Genomic DNA, 21,794 nt, shown 5'->3' with positions numbered 1-21,794 from the left:
TGGCGGTTCTGCAATATTAACAGCAAAGAGAATCATCTCCCAAGATCTTTCCACACAAATACTCAATACTTTTTCATATAAGACCATTACAAACAAGAACATAAGAATGAAGGAGACTGCAAGAGACCATAAGGCCTACACTATGCAGTTCCATGTCCATTACCACCTTTCATCCACCCCATCCATAAAGTTGTCTAACCGTTTCTTAAAACAACTGATAATTTCAGTGCTCACTACATGGTTACTAAGTCTATTGCATGAAGAATTGTCAACCCAGACTTCGACAGGGTGACAATTCTTCAAGTGGGCCATCCCGGGTTTACGATTCTTTGTACAAGTTGATGACAATAATCATAACCTTCATTCAACCTAATCTAACCTAACATAACGTGACCTAATCTGACCTAACCTAATCTTAATTCCACTGTTGATATTTGGCGTACTGGGGTGACAGTTCTTCAGGTGGGATCTCATGGGGTGACGATTCTTCACATGGGCATTCTGGGGTGACAATTCTTCATGTGACCCAGTCTATTCCATTCATTGACCACCCTACTAGTATACCAATTCTTAACTATTTCCTTCTTAAATCTAAATTTGTCCAGTTTAATCCATTACTACAAGTACTGCCTTGTTGCTTTAATATGATGACCTTGTTTGTGTCACCCATGCTAAAGCCTTTGATCCACTTGAATACTTCTATTAGATCATCCCACACTCAGTGTCTTTCCAGAGTACAAGTTAAGGTGCCCCAGCCTCTCTTTGTAAGGTAAATTTCTGAGCCCATGTATCATTTTGGTCATTCTCCTCTGTGCTGATTCTAGTGAATTGATGTCCATTCTATAAGATGGAGACCAAAACTGTACCACATAGTCAAGGATGGGTCTAACTAATGCTAGATAGACTTTGATAATTACCTCTGTACTTCTATTCGTAGGCCACATCCAAAAGGTAGGCCACATACTATACTGGCACCTATATTGCTTTAATAGTTTGGGAGCACTAACAGCTGCCAAACTAAAGCAGAATGCACCGAGGAACGTACCAAGGAATGTGCCCAGTTCTGATAGTACCACCCCATCAGCTAAATTAAATCATCTGGCATTCAACGGAATAAAAAATTTAAGTAAAACCTCCATACTGAAAGCTTTGGAGAATTACATACATACATATATATACCAAAGGCTTTTTCCCCCTGATACAGGAGGTAGCCAAAAAACAAAGGCATCCAAACTACTCCCACTCATTCCATCCCTAACATACTCCACTCCCCTTCACCCTCTTCCCTCCCTCTTATCTTGGCACCTTCTGGATGATGGGTCATCCCTGCATCTTGTCCACTGCCCTGGATCAGAAGCAGTGTTGCAAGAATGTAAAGAAACTATTTTGTGCATGGGAAAAATGTACATATACATATACCAAGGCTTTTTCCCCCTTACTAGGGAGGTAGCCAAAAAGGAAAAGGCATAAAATCGTTCCCACCCATTCCATCCCTGAAAACACCCCACACCCCGCCACCCTCCCTCCCATCTTAGCACCTCCTAGATGACGGGTCATCCCTGCACCTTGTCCACTGCCCTGGGTCAGAAGCAGTATCGCAAGACACAGCACATCCACAGCAAGGCCACTTCATTAAATCGGCGACCCCCCCCTCTTCGTCCCTCCATATAAAGGAGAAGACGGGGAGAAATCCCTTCGGGTTGCGTCAAAATTTTGCTCACACACACTACCTCACCCCCCATCCCCCCGTCCATTCCACCTCATGCATCACAACATCTTCCATATACAACCATTCTCCATTCACCCCTGTCTTCTGTCCTCTCCCGTCCTTCCTCAACAGACATTCCCCTCTTCCCCAAAGCCCCCTTCACCCCATCCATCCATCTCATCCTAGGACGTCCCCTCATGTTCACTCCCTCCACATCTGCCTTCCATACCTCCTTTACTAGTCTTTCTTCACTCATTCTTTCCATGTGTCCAAACCATCCTAATACTCTTTCATCAACCCTATCTCCCAACTCCCTCTCCACCCCTGTTCTCCTCCTCACCTCCTCATTTCTCACTCTATCTAGCCTAGTAACCCCCATCATACTTCTCAGACACTTCATCTCAAACACATTCAAGCTCCTTCTCTCTTCCTCTCTTATGTTCCATGTTTCTGCTCCATACAGTGCTGTTGGCACAATCACTCCTTCATGTACCAGGAAAATTAACTGCAGTGAGAAATAATTAGACCCACTCCAACATGTACATCCATAATCTAGTCTGTCCTTAAGAGATATATAACAAAAATCATAACAGATGGAAATGCAATGTTATTGAAATGTGTACTTTGACATGAAAATTACATGTTGTATACATTCTTTTACTATGCCAAAGGGACATGCATCATATCAACCTCTTCATTTATGGCACACTATTGCACCAAATGAGGGATACCTACATGTGGGTGGTCCTATGAAATGGACATTAACCACTTTGGCACAATGACGCCTATGTAGGTGTCATAAGGCATGGGTGGGTACACAAGGATGCCAGCGTCAGCATCTCGATTGTATATTTTTTATAGTTGTACATGAGTTGCCCCTGTATTCTGTGAACTAGTTTGATAATGTTTTATGTGATTATTATTAGAGTAAAAGAGAATGAGTAATACAGCAGTGACTATATTTTATGATGCAAGTAGTGTGATGCTGCGCACAAGAATTCAAGTCATATTGAAGTGGCCGAAGAAAATCCTCTCCCTGACGTCCGTACTCAAAACCCATCAACATCCTCGCCTCTGCCTAAAGGAACTACACTGCAGAGAAGGGAATGGTGTGCGTTGAATCGGGCAAGAACCGGGGTCGGAAAAACCAAAACCAACCTGGTAAAATGGGGACTTGCCGAGAACACAGTTTGTGAATGCGGACACCAAAGACAGACCATGGATCATCATCATCTCCCTGCCTGCCCCTCAAGTCCAAAACACATAACATCAGCAGACCTCTGTTAGGTCAACGACTGAGCAAAGGCATTGTCTTTCTGGCATGATGCGATATGATGATGATGATGGCCTCTGCCTGGAAGTGCAGGCCAAAAATGACACTTGATTTCCAGATCAGGTCCAATGTCTATCAAATTTAAATGTATTTCCTCCAGTTTTTTCTTATATATGGAGAGCAGACAACTGGCTTCTATTTCATTCATGCTACTATAAGCTGGTGACAACGAAACAGTCCCACACTAATAAAACCCAGACAAGAGTCTACCATTTCTCCATTGATATTTATGGAAGAACTTAGGGACCATTGCCAGCCAAAGAAACTCAGAGCAACATATAGTATCACCTCAAATGAATAAAATCCAATATAAAATTGATCAATTGTCCACCATGCTAAAGGTAACACTATGATGCACAAATCTACAACAATTGGACAATAATAATAATAATTGTTGATTTGAGCTTCACTGACTGAAAACTCAAAGCCTTTTGCTGCATTTACACCGGACAAGTCAGAGCCGATTTTCGCCAAATGCTGTGAATTTGAATAGCTAGAGGAAGACTTTGCTTGCAGCATTCTAAGAACACTTCATCAATCTATCTAACATTCATAAAGGTTCAGCTCCTTTCATTTTGCCATTCAGTTTCTCAATATATGACGCAAAGGTAATCTGACTTCTCAAGAATGAAAAAACGAAAGATTGTAACTGACGTCGTTTCTACTCAAACAAACTCACAACAATGGAGGAGAATCAGCCAAGACTTTCTCATTGTAAACGCAGCCTTACAGTGCCTAGCAATGTAATGGTCCTCACACTCTCTCATAGATCTTTCTGGGAAAGAAGTTTGGGCTCCTGTTTGTGTTGGATTAGTGTGGGACTGTTTCTGTGTCACTAGAGATGAAAGAGGGGGGGTAGTCATCAGTTGTCAGCTCTCCTTACATAGAAAATAGGAGGAATGATAGTCAAAACTGAAAGATATCTTGGGTCCCATTTGGAGACTATATGCCCATGCCATCAGGTTGTCTCCAGATCAAGATAAGACTATTGGGTAGCAGGGAGACAAATCTATGACACCCATTTTGCAAGACCACTGTATGCAAGTATGTATTATTGGTCTTTATCCTCACTTTATCCAGTAATGATAATCTAGTATCCTTCAAACTTCAGGCATGATTTGTTACTGCGAGCAGATACACCATCCACATCTTGGTGATTGAAAGCAAAATAACACAAAAGAATTTTAGTACTTCAAACATTTTTCAAGTAGTCATTCAGTTTCAAACATGTTTTTTATAATGTAGGTCCATGCTTGAATCCAACATTCACTTGCAACTTCTATTTCTCCAGGAAGTTTAAGTGCACAGAGGAAAAGGTAATGACCTTGGTCACGTGCCTTCTTGCTTGCACAAGATACAAGTAGGTAAATACAAGCTATTCTTAAATCTGTGGTTTCAGCAGTGTTGCTCCTCAATCATACCAAAGGTGTGTCAGATTTGTACCATTCCAAAGCCAGATCCACATCCCATCTTCAAAAGATGCAAGGACTACTATTAACCCCCTATGGCATGATGATGCTCTTTGTGGCTTTTATTCCAATCAACTCAGCCATTTCACTTAGCCAATGGGGACAAAACTAAGGCCAATTTTATGACTATTAAATTGACCATTTCATCACAGCAATTCATCTTATGATTCTTATTATGGCCAACTCCAATTGCTATCATTCACCCCATGAAACATTACTCTATGACCTTCAGCTCATAGGTAAAAAATCTGACAATGAAAATCAACGACAAAAATTTATATACAAACCTACTAAAATCCATCACAAGCATGAGCTTCAGACAACAGAAGGAATCTCTAATTACTGTCTTTGAATAATACATAAGAACCACCTTCTACTATGTTTCCACAGCACGGTTTCCAACAACCAGGAAAACAAATATAAACACTTTATAAACTATACAAAATAAAGCATTGACAATATTAACATGATGCACCAAAACCACCCTAAATGAACACCTGTACACAGAAACTAAAATCCTCCTCAAAGAATTGAAAATTATAGGCACACAGTTCTATGCTAGAGCATTCAACACCCCTCATCCATCTCATTATATCAAACAAGCCCTCCAAGACGAACATAAAAAGGTAGCTTATCAAACAACAACCTACCTCCAGCACCACACAATATATCCCCACAAGAACACATTCACACTCAGATTACTATACAAGCTTTTTAGGACAGACCACTAAACTCGATACTTTACCAGCCTCCTGACATTAACCCCACAGAAGAACTCCTCTTAAGAGAACTGTGACCCAGACTGGCATTTCTGCATTCAGGACACCATCCAGCTCTAAGACAGTATCGACAAAGAGGAGGCCTGGCCACAGAATCAAACTGCTGTGGATGCAACCACATACAAGACACTGAACACCTCATCATATAATGCACCACGCTAATAATCCTAAGACAACAACACTGTATTTCTTGCCTGAGTGACCTATAGGCTCACTGCCAATTACCTGGAAGCCACGGGTCTCCTACAACAGGGCCCTGGGGCAGAGGATAGATTGAAAACATTACTCTAGCAAAGGTGGAGATGGCAATGGTAGCGGAAAGGAAGATCATATAAACAATGCATCATTTTAAACAAGTATGAACATGCAGAGGCAGGATTCATGTCTACAAAGAGCAGCAAAACCCTAATGAAGATATCATGGCTTCTGTAGCATTGAAAAACAATTGCATATCCAAGAACAGGAGTGTTGAGAGATCCAAATACCCAAACTCCCGGATTCCTTTTTTGTTCATTTTACTCATTTTTCTACTTTTCATCATTTTTTTTTTTTTTTAATTCTATCACAAATTTGATAGCCAGTGTAATCTATATACCAAATGCTTCTCCCCCCGTATAAGGAAGGTAACCCATCAAGGCATCCATCCACTCCTACCCATTTCATTCCCATCTATCAAGGGTGGGAGTGGGTACGTCTTAACAGGTTGCCTCTCTTACAAGAGAATTATATATCATGATACTAGCTCATGGCAGTCCTATGAGATGGATGTTGGAGAGAATTACCATCCCCATCACATCTTCAAAGTCCTCTCATATCATCTGCTTCTAGAGGTACAGCTCTGAGGGGCTGGTCCTCAACCTCCAGACCAGGCCCAAGGTCTACCTCTATCAACTTTAACTATCTCTTCTAGGGTATTGACTGCATGTTATTGTGCAGTATAAATTGCTCAGTGGCATGCAGTTCATACTTTAGGGATTATATGGGGCACCCCTGTGGACCAGAGCCACACATCATTTTGTCTATATTAGAGGAAATCTCTACTCATAGAGAAATTATGCTATTTTATTGTGATGCAACTGTCCTTCTGTTATCCTCTCCCCCACTTCTTTGAGTATATACAGTATTTCCATTTTCGCCTCTATCACCCGTGGCAGGCAGGGGGAAGAAAGAATACTGCCACCAAGTTTTCCACACTCAGGTCATAAAAGGCTGCTAAAATGGAATGGATTGATGGGACTATGTATACTTCTCTCTGTACGCCTATTCCTACAAGAAGTCAAGGCATAAGAGGGTCTGGGAGTTTTCCCACCAGATCCCTAAGGTTTGGGTCTTTTAATGTGAGTGGGTTTAGTACAGCTGAATGTAAAAGGGAAGAGATAGACAGTACATTTATGAGAATGAAGATGGATGTGTTAGCATTAAAAGAAACTAAGTTGAAAGGGTGGGGTGATTTTAAGTTTGGGAGTGTAGTGGGGAAGAAGTCGGGAGTGAGATGAGGATGAGGGAGGGAAGGGGTGGCACTAATAGTAAGTGAGGAGATAGGAAAGCATATGGTGGAAGGAAGTTTCTTCAAGATTAATGTAGATGAAGGTGAAACTGAGAAGGGAGAAATAGGTTTTTGTAAGTGCATATGGGCCTAGTAGTGAAAAGAGTGTAGAGGAAAGGGAGGCTTTTTGAATAGATTTAAGTGAGTCCTTAGAGAGTTTTGGGAGGAATGTCATTGTAGTGGTGTTGGGAGACCTCAATTATAGGATAGGAGATAAACCAATAAAGTGGTTGGGAATTTTTGGAGAGCCAGGTAAAAATCAGAGTGAAGAGCTGATGGTGAAGATCTGTTTAGAGAGTTGATGATAGCTTACACAGTGTTTAGGAAAAGAGTCAAGCATAAGCACACATGGGAGAGGGTGGTGGAAGGAAGGGCAATCGATAAGGCATCAGTGGACTATGTAGTAGTATCCAGGAAAAAAGTAGGAAGAGTTCTGGATGTCCATGTTCTTAGGGGAGAGAGTGGGAGAATATAATTTTTATTTTATTTTATTTTATTTTTTTGTGGAGAGGAGGTTGAGAGTGGAGGGTAGGTGGAGAAAGAGAAAAAGGGTGGAAGGTAGAGAGGTGCTTAGAGTCAACTGCTTAAATGAGAAAGAAAAGGAGCAGGAGTACAAAGAGAAGCTGAGAGAAATGTGGGAGGTGAAGGGTGAAAGATAGAGTAGAGGTAGGAATGGAGGAATGGGGGTGTTTCAAGGCGGGAGTCACAAGGTGTGCAAAGATGGTATATGGAACAAGGAGGATGGGAGGGAACAGAAGAAAAGGTAGTGAGTTCTGGGATGATGAAGTGAAAAAGGTAGAAGAGGAGAAGACGTGAGCATTCAGGGATTGCTTGCAAAGTAGGATGAGAGAAACATATGAGAGGTAGAAAGAAAAAGGAAGAGAAGCAAAACATAAGATAAAGGAGGCAAAAAGGAGCACAGATGTGAAATGGGGAGGTGTATGACAGAAAATTTTGAAAGTGACAAAAAGACGTTTTGGATGAAAGTTGAGAGAATAAAGGGATGTAAGTCAAGCACAGAAAAGATAAAAGGCACAGATGGACAAATGTTAACACCAGAGGAGGTGGTAATGGGAATATGGGCAGAGTACACTCAAACGTCGTTTTTCCGGATTAATAGGTGCAGCTACCTGTCCAGATAATGAAAAAATCCGGATATTGAAAATGTTTTTATTTTAGTCCAAAATACAAAGTTATAAACCCAAATTTACCCTTCAACTAACCTGTTCAACTGTTAAAGCAACTCGCTTTTGTTTCACGACTTTATTAGGCATGATGACACAGGTGTATTCATAGTACTGTAGAGTAGTGTACTGTAAATAGGAGTTGCATGGCCTTCACCCTGCAACTAGCGCCGTTTATATACCCCGCCGCGCACTGTCTGATGTTTACATTTCAAACTACTGTAACTCAGTATCGTTCGCCTCGCGTACGTGGCGGTTTTTCGTTTTTTTGGGCAGCTACATATTATTTTCGAAAATAATATTTAGCTGCCCAGCTAATTCAAAATGTCTGGATAAACAGAAATCCGGATAAACGAGGTTTGAGTGTATTTTAGTGAGCTGTTGAATGTGGAGAAGGATAGGGAGGAATTGATTGTAGCAGCAGGAGGTGCTAAGAAAATGATGGTGATGAAAAAGGAAAATGAAGGAGAAATAAGAAATGAAGAGGTATAAGTAATTCTGAAAATGAAGAGAGTATGTAGAGGGTAGAGTGCTGGAGGACTGGAAGAGTGACTGTATAGTTCTTGTTTACAATGGAAAAGAGGACAAATGTGATTGTAGCACTTTTAGAGGGATTAATTTGTTGAGTGTAGTTGAGGGTTTCAAATGTGAGGATTAGGAGAGGAACAGAGGGAGTAATTGGTGAGGAACAGAGTGGGTTTAGGAAAGGTAAGGGTTGCATGGATAAAATTTTTGTGGTAAGACATAATATTATGTGAAAAAGCTTTACCAAAAGGTAAGGGTATTTTTGGGGTCTTTATGAATTTGGAAAAGGCTTATGACAGGGTAGACATGAGAGCACTGTGGGAGGTATTGCAGACATACGGGATTGGGGGAAAGGTTTTAAGGGCAGGCAAGAGATTTTACGAGAGTAGTAGAGCCTGTGTTAGAATTGGAAATGGAGAAGGTGAGTGGTTTGAGGTGAGGGTGGGACTGTGTCAGGGATGTGTCATGTCACCATGGCTGTTTAACGTGTACATGGATACAGTGGTATGCGAGGTAAACGTGAGGTAAATGCAGGGGACTGGAGATGGTTCAATAAAATGGAAAAAAGTACATACATACATACATATACCAAGGCTTTTTCCCCCTTCCAAGGGAGGTAGCCAAAAAGGGAAAGGCATAAAAACACTCCCACCCATTTCATCCCTAAATACACTCCACACCCCTCCCACCCTCCCTCTCATCTGAGCACCTCCTGGATGACGGGTCATCCCTACACCCTGCCCACCGCCCTGGGTCAGAAGCAGTGTCGCAAGACACAGCACATCCACAGCAAGGCCGCTTCATTTAATCGGCGACCCCCCCTCTCCGTCCCCCCTTGCATATAAGGAGAGGACAGGGAGAAATCCCGTCGGGCTGCATCAAAATTTACTAACACATACTACCCCACCCCCCACCCCCCGCCCATTCCTCCTCATGCAATCACAACATCATCCATATACAACCATTCTCCACTCACCTCTGTCTTCCGTCCTCTCCCTTCCTTCCTCAACAGACATTCCCCTCTTCCCCAAAGCCCCCTTCACCCCATCCATCCACCTCATCCTAGGACGTCCCCTCATGTTTACTCCCTCCACATCTGCCTTCCATACCTCTTTTACTAGTCTTTCTTCACTCATTCTTTCCATGTGTCCAAACCATCCTAATATTCTTTCATCAACCCTATCTCCCAAATCCTTTTTCACCCCTGTTCTCCTCCTCACCTCCTCATTTCTCACTCTATCCAGCCTAGTAACCCCCACCATACTTCTCAGGAGGGCATGGAAAAAAGTAGGAAGTAATTTTTTTTTCTGATGACACTGCACTTGTGGCAGGGTCAGAGGGGGGGAATAAGGCAGATAGTGATGGAATTTGGGAAGGTATGTGATACAAGAAAATTGAAGGTAAATATGGGTAAAAGTAATATGATGGAATGCACAAGGGGAGAGGATGGTAGAGTGTTGGAAGTAAGTCTTAAGGGAGAGAGACTGAAGGAAGTGATAGCTTTAGGTATTTGGGGTCATATGAGGCAGGAAAGGGAGGGGTGGAGATGGAAGTAAAATGTAGAATGAGAGAAGCAAGTAAATGCACTGTAATGAGTAATAAACATCTGGGAATGGATGCAAAGAAAAGATTATACAAAGGGGGTGATTGTACCAACAATACTGTATGGGGCATAGAACTGGCATCTAGGAGTGGTAGAGAGAAGATTAAATGTGTTTGTATTGAAATGTCTGAGAAGTAAGGTAGGAGTTACAAGGTTGGATAGAAGGAGAAATGAGGAGGTGAGGAGGAGAGTGGGGTTGGAAAAGGAGTTGGGAGATAGGGTTGATGAAAGAGTATTGGGATGGTGTGGACATAGGGAAAGAATTAGTGAAGAAAGATTAGTAAAAGGTGTGTGGAAGGCAGAGGTGGATGGAGTGAACCCAAGGGGATGAGATGGATGGATGGGATGAAAGGTGGGCTTTGAGTATGAAGGGAATCTCTGCTGAGCATGAAAGGGAGAAGACCAGAAATAGGGGTGGATGGAGCATGGCTATATACAGAGGATACTGTGATGCAAGGAAGGGAGGGGGCAGGGGAAGGGGGGAGTAGGGAGTGGTTATATGCGATTGTTCACCCATTAAACTCTGATGACAAGATTCTTGTCATTTGGCCAAATAAAACAAAAAATCATACATACATACATACATATACCAAGGCTTTTTCCCCCTTCCAAGGGAGGTAGCCAAAAAGGGAAAGGCATAAAAACACTCCCACCCATTTCATCCCTAAATACACTCCACACCCCTCCCACCCTCCCTCTCATCTGAGCACCTCCTGGATGACGGGTCATCCCTGCACCCTGCCCACCGCCCTGGGTCAGAAGCAGTGTCGCAAGACACAGTACATCCACAGCAAGGCCGCTTCATTTAATCGGCGACCCCCCCCTCTCCGTCCCCCTTTGCATATAAGGCGAGGACGGGGAGAAATCCCTTCGGGCTGCGTCAAAAATTACTCACACATACTACCCCACCCCCCCGCCCATTTCTCCTCATGCAGTCACAACATCATCCATATACAACCATTCTCCACTCACCTCTGTCTTCCATCCTCTCCCTTCCTTCCTCAACAGACATTCCCCTCTTCCCCAAAGCCCCCTTCACCCCATCCATCCACCTCATCCTAGGACATCCCCTCATGTTCACTCCCTCCACATCTGCCTTCCATACCTCTTTTACTAGTCTTTCTTCACTCATTCTTTCCATGTGTCCAAACCATCCTAATATTCTTTCATCAACCCTATCTCCCAAATCCTTTTTCACCCCTGTTCTCCTCCTCACCTCCTCATTTCTCACTCTATCCAGCCTAGTAACCCCCACCATACTTCTCAGACACCTCATCTCAAACACATTCAAACTCCTTCTCTCTTCTTCTCTTATGTTCCACGTTTCTGCCCCATACAGTGCTGTTGGCACAATCACTCCTTCATACAGTCTCCTCTTCGCATCCATTCCCAAATGTCTATTCCTCATTACACTCTTTAAACCACCAAGGCATTTACTCGCTTCTCTCAATCTACATTCTACCTCCACCTTTTCCTGCTATACTTGCACCCAAGTATCTAAAACTATCCACTTCCTCCAGTCGCTCTCCCTTAATGTTCACTTCCAGTCTACTGCCACTTTCACCCCTTGTACATCTCATCACCTTACTTTTACCCACATTTATCTTTAGCTTTCTTCTATCACATACTCTCCCAAACTCTGCCACCAGCTTCCTCAATCCCTCCTCTGACCCTGCCACAAGCGCAGTGTCGTCCGCAAACAACAGCTGGCTCACCTCCCACTTTTCTCCATTTTCTTTAACCATCTCCAATCCCTGACTCACTACCCTAGCATTCACCTCTCGCACCACCCCATCCATGTATAAGTTGAACAGCCAGGGCGACATAACGCATCCTTGACGAAGTCCCACCTTTACTTCAAACCACTCACTCTCTCCATTTCTAATCCTAACACATGCTCTACTACTCTCATAAAAACTCTTGACAGCTCCCAAAAGCTTTCCTCCTATCCCATAAATCTGCATAACCTCCCACAGTGCCTTTCTGTCTACCCTATCATAAGCCTTTTCCAGATCCATAAAAGCCCAAAAAACATCCTTCCCCTTTCCTATAGCTTTCTCACATATCTGTCTTACCACAAAGATCTGATCTACACAACCTCTACCCGTCCTAAATCCACACTGTTCCTCACCAAATACTCCTTCTGTTCCTCAAAAAATCATAAAACACCAAAATGTTCGATCAAACACCAGAAAAATATGACATCAGTCCTCACACGAAGTGAGGACTGACGTCATACATATATATATATACATATATATATATACACATATATATATATGTAGGGGTGGACAATTTCAGTTTTACTACAGTAGTTGCCCAGTCGGTGGGAGCCTTTGGAGCAACTCATGGTTGCCACAGACAAAATCTGGGTGTCCTGGTGTGTGCAGGCAACTAAACTGTCCATCCCTGTGGAGGTGCAGCCCTGAGGGGCTGACACTCAATCCCTGGATCAGGCCCAAGACTTCTCTATCAACTATGAGTATTCCTTTCACCTTTCCATACAAAAAGAGCCAACAACAGCAAATTCTCCCATTATCAAGATGAACTCATCACTACGGCAGTCTGAGTTCAAAGTCCACCCAGGGCTGAAATAATTTCAGTATCATTGTGCTGAGAGTCAATCCTCCAATTCAAGTGGGTGGGGAGTTGGGTGTGTGTGTGCGTGTAAGGTCACAGCATTACCCATAGTTCAGTCATATATGACCTCTGAGCTCTTTTCCGGGAGGGAAATAGCTGTCGATCACGAGTCCAACATGTGATCCAAGACAATGGTGAATATCAAGTCCGTAACACAGAATAATTTCATAGAGACAACTTCCTCTAATTTTGAAGATGATGATATTTTAAAGATATCAACAATAAAAAAAAAAAAGCAGCAAGATTATTGTTTTTTCTGTCCTTTTGCTGACAAGAGAGGAAAGTGCCAAATGACTGAAACATGGCCAATGTGGTAACTATTAATAAAGAAATAATGAAGAAACTTTAAATCGTACCCCAGTGTCCTCAGAGTTCCCTGCAGATCTATCTGTGAAGAAACATTGGACTGTTGTTTAACCCATTCAACTCTGATGACAAGATGTCTTGTCATTTGGTCAAATAAAACAAAAAATCATAATAAAACAACAAAATGTTTGATGATCAAACAGCACCAGAAAAATATGACTGTACTGACGATGTCATATTTTTCTGGTGCTGTTTGATCATCAAACATTTTGTTGTTTTATTATGATTTTTTGTTTTATTTGACCAAATGACAAGACATCTTGTCATCGGAGTCAGTGTAGGGCTGTTCATATGTCAATGACTCACAGTACACCAGTTGTCATTTCTCCATGTGTGAGAAAAAGTGCAAAATATGCAGTTGCAGTTTATACAGTGATCTAGGGCAGGGCTCGTCTTTAAAGGCATGCATTTTTGTGCCTGCGCCATAATGCGACTAAATTCGAATTGAGTGCTAAAAAATGCACACCTACAAAAAAATTGAAGATCAAATTTCACATGCCTCAATGACGATGCTTACCACAGAATAAAGCCAAGCATCGCGGTATATTCATCGAGCAAGCCTACCTCGTCCTGGGGCTTTACTGCTTAGGCTCTTTTAAGACGCAGCCCAAGACGGAGATAAAGAGTTTAGTCGTGATTCAATTCCAACAGTATGGAAAAAGTGCTCGCCTAGCATTCATGGAGAAAATTTAAGCGAGCAATTTTTAGCTCGCCTTTTTTTTTTTTTTTTTTTTTTGAGGATAAGGACTGCTAAGGCCCAGTCTGGAGATGGAGTGCCAGCCCCTCAGGACTGCATCTCCTGATGGAGGTTGATGGGTTTTGAAAATAGGCAGCTTCACTGTCTGTCTTGCAAACAAAGGATTAAGGATTACAAAGGAGGAGCATGCTGACAGGAGACCTTTTGGTCCATAACTAGGTCAGATGCAGAAAAAATTATGATAAATAAAAGAAAAATAAATAAAAATTACAATAATGATATGGTTTAACCTCTTCACTCCGGGGCACATCGCACGTCTGGCAGCATTAGCTGCCCGACGTGTGATGTTGCATCATAATAATCACATTATAAAAAATAAAGTCAGTGCTCAATTGTTCGTTCTCTTTTACCCATGAGTTTTGATAACCATAGAAAATATGATGAAGCCAGTTTAGAGAGAATGGAGGTTATGTAGGTTCGACTACAATAAATATAATCAAGACGCCGACGTCGGCATCATCGCGTACCCACTTGCTCCTCATGACGCCTACGTAGGCATCACCGTATGGAAGTGATTAACGTCACAAACTCCCCCTATTGCAAGACTAGGACAGTGCCCCTCAGAGAGGGCTTTGTAGCATGGAATTTAATGAACCATGCCCTTGGTTCAATTTTGCCAGTGGCAGGATTCAAACCGCCATCCACTCAACCTTCGCCGCAAGTAACAATGCCCTAACCCACTCAGCCAGCGAGCTTCAATATAAATAATAATAAATAAAATAAATGCATAGGTATAGTTAAATAATAAACATGCAGATAAATAGTAAACAATAATAAATTGACAGATAACTAATAATAAATGAAAATCAAGCAAATAATAATAAACAAACAAAAAATAATAAGTAAACAAATAATATAAAATAAATGGCAGTTACTACAGCATTTGCATGTGATCACCACATGCAGATGCCCATCATTGGTTCCAAATTTATGAGTTGAATTTGTTCAATAGATGCACAGAAATGAAACCCCAATAAGCAGAGCTCGTACCCTGTAAGCACCAATTAGATAAATACACTAATACGTTGACGACAACAGTGTGAGGCTTCTTCCCCGAGAGATCTATCGAAACTGCCCCCAGAACAATTGCTAGCAACTCTGGGACTACAGGTTTCCAGTCAGTGAAAGCAAAGACAACAATTATCATCACCAGCTGTCAATATGAAATATATAGATTGTAATCTTAGTTGATGTATGTCACATTGTACTGTAGACAGCTTCCACATCAGTTGAGAGTCTTAGAGAAAACCCTCCTTTAAGACCCAGTGACACTATGCGGGGAACTCACCCCCTGGTGGTCCCTACAATACACTTAAATTGAGGCACACGGGCCACTTGACTTGCAGCACTGTCTTCCCAGCAGTGATGGGTTGGTGACATGCAACAGGAGACCCACCAAACCACCTCACTCACCATGTCAAAGAAGTCTCAGCTCCACTGGTGTCATTGGGATGTTATTCAACTAATAGAACTATACAAGGATAACGTGTGCCTGTGGCAAGTGAAACATCACCTGTACAAAGTTGTGACAGCTTTGATGAAGTGCGCAATGTAGGTCACTCTCCCATGGCAATGAACCACTGTTAGAACACAAGACATAAAAGACACCCGACTTTTGCTCCCGCTCCAGCCCACCCCAACTCAAAAGACACGTAGTGTGACGTGGCCTTTAGGCCAAAAGTGTTCTCTTTGGTAGCACAGGCATGACCCATCTGTTACGGCAGAGGTAAAAAGATTTTCTTCAGTTGAGGATCAGAAGACAGCAGAAACAGGCTCTTGATCAATCCAGACCTTGTTTACCCTTTGGATGAATACATTATCTAGTAACTTCTATACCAGGAACTATAGTATGAAATATTGATCAGGTTAACAACTCAAAGACCACAATTAATCCATTTCACATTGCGTGTCACTTATATCCTTATGTTCTTCTCATCTAGGACGCGCCTTCCACACTGGATACCACTTTCCCTCTGGCTCCGGTAACTAGACCATTCCATTCATCACTTTGGCACTCCCTTGGTGATAATGAGGCTAACAATTACCCTGATTAACCCCTTCTTGAAGCGAGTGGTGGGACAAATGACGGGTATGTGCAAGACAAACATTTGAGAAAATCATCTCCAGATTTTCAAATCCCATCAACATTCTGACCTCCATCTGGAAGTATAGCCTTAAGAGGTTGAAACTCAGTCACTGGACCAGATGAAAGATATCTCTATTAACCCATTAAACTCCGATGACAAGATTCTTGTCATTTGGTCAAATAAAACAAAAAATCATAAAACACCAAAATGTTTGATCAAACACCAGAAAAATGTGACGCAGTCGCGAGCGAAGCGAGGACTGACGTCACATTTTTCTGGTGTTTGATCAAACATTTTGGTGTTTTATGATTTTTTGTTTTATTTGACCAAATGACAAGAATCTTGTCATCGGAGTTTAATGGGTTAACCTTGACTGTATTTCCTCCATCTTTTCTCATAAACAGACCCGACAACCAGCGACGGGTCCCCTGCTCCAACGATGATGAGTCATCGACACACAAAGTCCCACACAGATGACAGTCCAATGTTTCTTCCCAGAAAGACTTACGAGAGAGGTGAAGGATCAATGACAAACACTGTAGTGTTGTGGGTTTTCAGTAGCAAGATTCAATGCAACAATTATTTATTATCATTGAAGTGAATAGCATTTCTTCATTCATTCTGGCTCCCAGATGACTATCTTATTCATTTTTATGACTAGCCCTTAGTGGTGAAAGAGTGAGCTAATAAATGTCACAACAATAATAAATCATTCTTGTGATGATGTCACAGACTTACGGTTTTATAAAGCGATTAGGTCCGTCTCCCAGGAGACTCGTAGACCCTGTGCGGCCAACTACGGTCGCCAGTTAACTCCACGAGTCATTACGAGTGTGATCAAGGCACTTGAGAACGACGTCCTCTGATCTTCTGTGTGGTTACATCTTCACTTCACCTATGGTCTTGGATCACATGTTGGACTCATGATCGACAGCTATTACCCTCCTGGAAGAGATCTCAGAGCTTATATATAACCAATCTATGGGTAATGCTGTGACCTTACATGCACACACACACACCCAACTCCCTGCCCATGAGAGTTGGAGTAACGACTTGCAGCACAGCGATACTGAAATTATTTCAGCCCTGAGTGGGATTTAAACCCAGACTGCCGTAGTGGCAGCTGGGAACTCTAGCACTGCACCACAAATCATATTGTGTGATATTGTGCAAGGGATGGAAGAGTTCGAACAGTCTTGCTTTGAACTATGTGCTGATCACATCATGTGTTCCAATGTTCTGTTGGGGTTGTTTTACTGCTGCCAATTATTGGATAACCTTTATCAAGTTAATCACATCTGCTTTCCTAAAGAGATTGTACACTTTCCACATGTCAGTGGGGCCCCATGTAAACGACACAAGGACTATCTGAAAACAACGCTGAAAAAATGTGGCATCGAACCCACCACCATTGAAAATGTTGCTGCCGATCGAAGAGAATGGCGTTCTACATGCCAAAACGGCTTAGATACTCTCACTTCCACCTACAACGATTGGGCAGAACATCGAAGACGGCAAAGACACTCAGCACATAAGGCAGAGGGCAACTTTCCCTATGATACCTGTGGCCGTATATGCAAATCGAGAATCGGACTCCACAGCCACCAGCGAATTCATCTGGCGTAATACAACTTCTAGGCATGGTGCAACGTCATCGTCATCAGCGACGGACTACTATAAGCAAAAGGTTTTACGTAAATTAGACCAAACACAAAACTTGAAGAATAAGCCAGAGAATGGCACAAACACACTTTGTAATTAGAATTTTTTTCCTATTGTAATGCTTGTCCATAATCATATTTCTTATATGGGATGAAATAATGGAAATCTTTTCTATGAGGATCCCACTGCAAATGTTTCTTTTTCTTCCTGAGAAAGCGGCTAAGTTTATTGTCAGGCCGCATCTCCTGCAGTCAAAATTTACATTCCTGTTTGTCGCGATTTACATTATTTCTCGTTCAAGATTTTTTTTCTTCTACGGAACCTAGTTTGTTATAAAGGATGAAAGAGAAGTCCCAGAATGAAAGGGCCCGGTGACGGGTATCTGCACATGTCAGTCCCGCAAGACGGACGGCAAAGCCGCCAATCCCCTCACCTCCATCAAGAGGTGCAAGCCCAAGAGGCTGGCACTCGCTCTCCATAGTGACCCCAAGATTCCTCTTTATCAACTTCAGCTGTATTTCTTTCACTTTTTTCACAAATACAAAGAGCTGACACAGCACATCCACAGAAAGGCCTCTTCATTAAATCGGCAAACCCCCTCTCCATCCCCTCATGAAAAAATGGAGATGGGGAGAAATCCCTTCAGGCTGCATCAAAATGCTGCTTCTGACCCAGGGCAGTGGGTGAGATGCAGGGATGACCCGTCATCCAGGAGGAGCCAAGATAAGGGGGAGGGAAGGAGGTGGATGGGAGTGGAGTATGTGGGGATGGAATGGGTGGGAGTGGTTTTTATGCCTTAGTTTTTTGGCTACCTCCCTTGTAAGGGGAGAAAAAGCCTTTGGTATATTTATGTACAAAGAGCTGACAACCAGCAACAACTGTTCTCCTCTTCCTATCACTTTAAGGAGACACAATCCCACACTGAAACAACACTTCATAGTTTCTTCCGAGCGAGATCTGCGAGAGGTACAGAGGACCCTCACCAGTCACTTTGGGGCTGCAGGTTTTCTATTTGGTAAAACACAAGGCAACAATTGATCAATTGATTGCCTGAATGAAAAGAGTACACTTGATGACACATTGTGAAGAAATTAATTTCCGAGAATATGTCTTATGAATATTAAACAATCATAAATATGCCGTTTCATCAAGTTGAGTCTTTAGAAACCTAGCAAATCCTATTAGCTGAACCACATCAGTATGATATTGGCCCCACAAATCTTGTCAACTGCCCTAAACTAAAATTTATTGTTACTATATCAGTGAGCTTGTAGAATTTTTTAGTAATGCATCTGTATATTAATCAATGTTGTTTATCAATCCAATGTTGAGAAAAATATTACTAAAGTATTTAGTATTAACTTGTAAACATATGCTTTTAACAAGTTATTCAAATTTTGACTTCTATAAATTGTTACCCTTGAGATCTTTAATTCACACTTCAGATTTAACTGCACATAATCCCAATTTAACCGCCAATAATTTTTTCTATTTTTCTGGACAATAAATAACTACAAGAGAAATGCTTTTAAGAAAACTCCCACTTTATCTCAAGAAATTATGAACTGACAGCCACCAGAGGATATATAATCACGAGTGAAAATGCTAAAAATCTTAGTTGTGCACACCTATGCAAAATAGCAATAGAAAATTAATTATTAATTTTGTAAATCATAATAGATCAATGTAATATGCAATTTTCTTGGAGGATATCAACAACAATAAAGTTGCTAAAACCTATTTACTAACAAACAAAGACACAGTGGTTGAATGATACGCCATGTTTGTTTTGATAGATGATGCTGAGGTCAAAGTAATGAAAGGATGATAAATTAGTCTATTCTAACCTAACCTATATAATCTAACCTAACTTAACCTACATGACCTAATCAATATTTAGTAATTCAGTACCTCAAATTCTAAAGATCATCCAGGTCGTCATCATGGATGCTGACGGCCTGATTATTATTGTACCTCAGGCAATTAACAGCTGATGGTAGAACTACACATTCTCTCATAAAGTCCAAGGAAGCCCTATGTCTTTGTAACAGCACTTATTAACATCACCTGGAGTTGGGGAACACCTGGTCCACAATGTGAAAGCCATCGTCTGACAGTGACTGGACTGGCATGGCATCTGGACCATATCATAGCGGCTTTGTTCGTTAGTAAATTTGCTTGTAGCAAGGTTTTTTTTATTTTCTATTTCTGCCAAGGAATTGCATATTACATTCATGTATTATAATTTACGAAATTAATATCTAATTTTCTATAATATCTCATAGGTGTGCACAACTAAAATAATACCAAGAAAAATCTCACTTTATCCCAAATAATTTTGAACTGACAGCCACCAGAGGATATATATATTATCATGAGTGAAAATTAATTAACATTAGCCAACAGATATATGAAAATCATGTTCAACTCAAAAAATATCTCCATATATATATATATATCTCCATTTTGGGACACTGTATTAAACAAGTGCTACAAAATACATGAAGTGCTTCAACAATACCCTATATCAAATACAGACCAACATCATAACATGCCTACACTCTACAGAGTAAACATCACTCCTTCTACAATTCTAATATTCTTGAATGAACATGTTCTCTAGTTGCCACTAATATATTTAATGTTATTTCATGAATAGTATCTTAAAATTCAGCCATTTAATGTTTTGGCTCTTACAGCCGGTTATATCCTTGGCATTGCTTGGCGTTCTGTTGGACACGTCTTGTTTTGGTAAGTCAAGTGGCTATGATGTAATGTTTATGAAAAATCAACCTTCTTAAACCAACTGTTTCACCTCTACTTTCTCATTTGATGTTTCTTATTGCCTTGCAATAAATGTAAATGACATCTATGCGCAAAAATATAACCCAATTTATTTTCAAATGCAAATTAAGGTGTAAAACATGAAAGTCCTTTCCGTTTGACAGGCACCAATGCAGTTTGTTTGTACATAATTAAAGCGTACATGACATTACCTGAAACTCGCATTCCAGCACTTCGTTGTCATCTAGAAGGCGAATAGTGCACTTGTAGTCGATACTCAAGTCTTTCTTGCTACCAAACTTCATCATAATTTCGTTTCGTTGCTGAACAGATGATAAAAGTTGTTATGCTCACATCACGACCAACACAGCCAGCGACGCTTCACTCACTTAGGCGTTCACTGCTAGCAGACGACAAAATATGGCAGACGATGTTTTAGAACCATACGAGGCATTGCACATGGCCCCGCCTCTCCTGCTTTCCTATTGGTTGATTCACCCATGACGTCAATCTAATCTTGACGTAAAAACTTTGCATTCATTACACTAAAGTTTTGCAAAAGAAACATGTCTGCTGTTTTAGATGCACACTTCCGGTAAAATTGAGTTAAAGAATAATTCCTACGTTTCACCATATGTTGAAGAGGGTAGGTAAAGAAAAAAACACTGCTTTACCTCGCCAATGCATAGCATTTCCGTAATTAATACATTATGTAGTTCTACAATTTTAAAGTGACATAAATACAAAATAGGCAGATACACATAAATTGAATACTACAAATGGCGTGAATAGAGCTGATAATCCAATGTCCGAAACATATTGTATGGTGGCTTAACTTTCATACTTTTCCCACGTATATTTCTAATAAAAAAATTATATGGACATGCAATATTCTGATAATAACTTATAGTGTTAATTAGTGAAACAGAAAATATGGTAGACTAAAGTATATCCATTGTTTTTTATATAGATATACTTTATATACATACTGTGCATAGATATATGTTGGTTGAAGGAGTGACAAATGAGTGGAAAAGGTGGTAAGGAAACTCAAGTAGAACCAGGAACACTTATGTAATCTAACGTTTCGACTAAGTGTTCCTGGTGGTTCAACCTGAGTTTCCTTACTACCTTTTTTACTCATATATATATATATATATATATATATATATATATATATATATATATATATATATATATATATATATATATATATATATAGTCAAATGGTCAACACGTATTTCTCCTCTCCTCTCCAATGTTTTGCATATTCACTATTATATATTAACTTATTTTTAAGATGAGACCATACCACTGATAGATATGCCCATCTGAGTCAGACCATATTTGA

The 21,794-nt window shown here is 41.0% G+C and overlaps 2 protein-coding genes across 5 annotated transcripts in view; one reads left to right on the top strand and one right to left on the bottom strand.

Annotated features, from left to right (window-relative positions):
• Frmd5 (FERM domain containing) overlaps nucleotides 1-20,901 on the bottom strand; it is a 133,497-nt gene extending 112,596 nt beyond the window's left edge. For 3 of the 4 annotated variants that reach the window (XM_076194492.1, XM_076194494.1, XM_076194495.1), the window contains exon 1: nucleotides 20,656-20,900. In XM_076194492.1, coding sequence (XP_076050607.1) covers nucleotides 20,656-20,751 — 96 coding nt within the window. In that variant the 5' untranslated portion in view covers nucleotides 20,752-20,900. Of the gene's footprint in view, nucleotides 1-20,655 lie in introns of all 4 variants that reach the window. The other variant, XM_076194493.1, reaches the window with a different exon arrangement.
• Nucleotides 1-21,794, top strand: part of LOC143031084 (uncharacterized) — a 434,563-nt gene that overhangs the window by 127,178 nt on the left and 285,591 nt on the right. The window lies entirely within an intron of this gene.

This window comes from Oratosquilla oratoria, chromosome 12 (assembly GCF_046742065.1).
Source record: "Oratosquilla oratoria isolate Oo_2021 chromosome 12, ASM4674206v1, whole genome shotgun sequence".
NCBI lineage: Eukaryota > Metazoa > Arthropoda > Malacostraca > Stomatopoda > Squillidae > Oratosquilla > Oratosquilla oratoria.
This window is presented reverse-complemented; position numbering and strand designations above follow the sequence as displayed.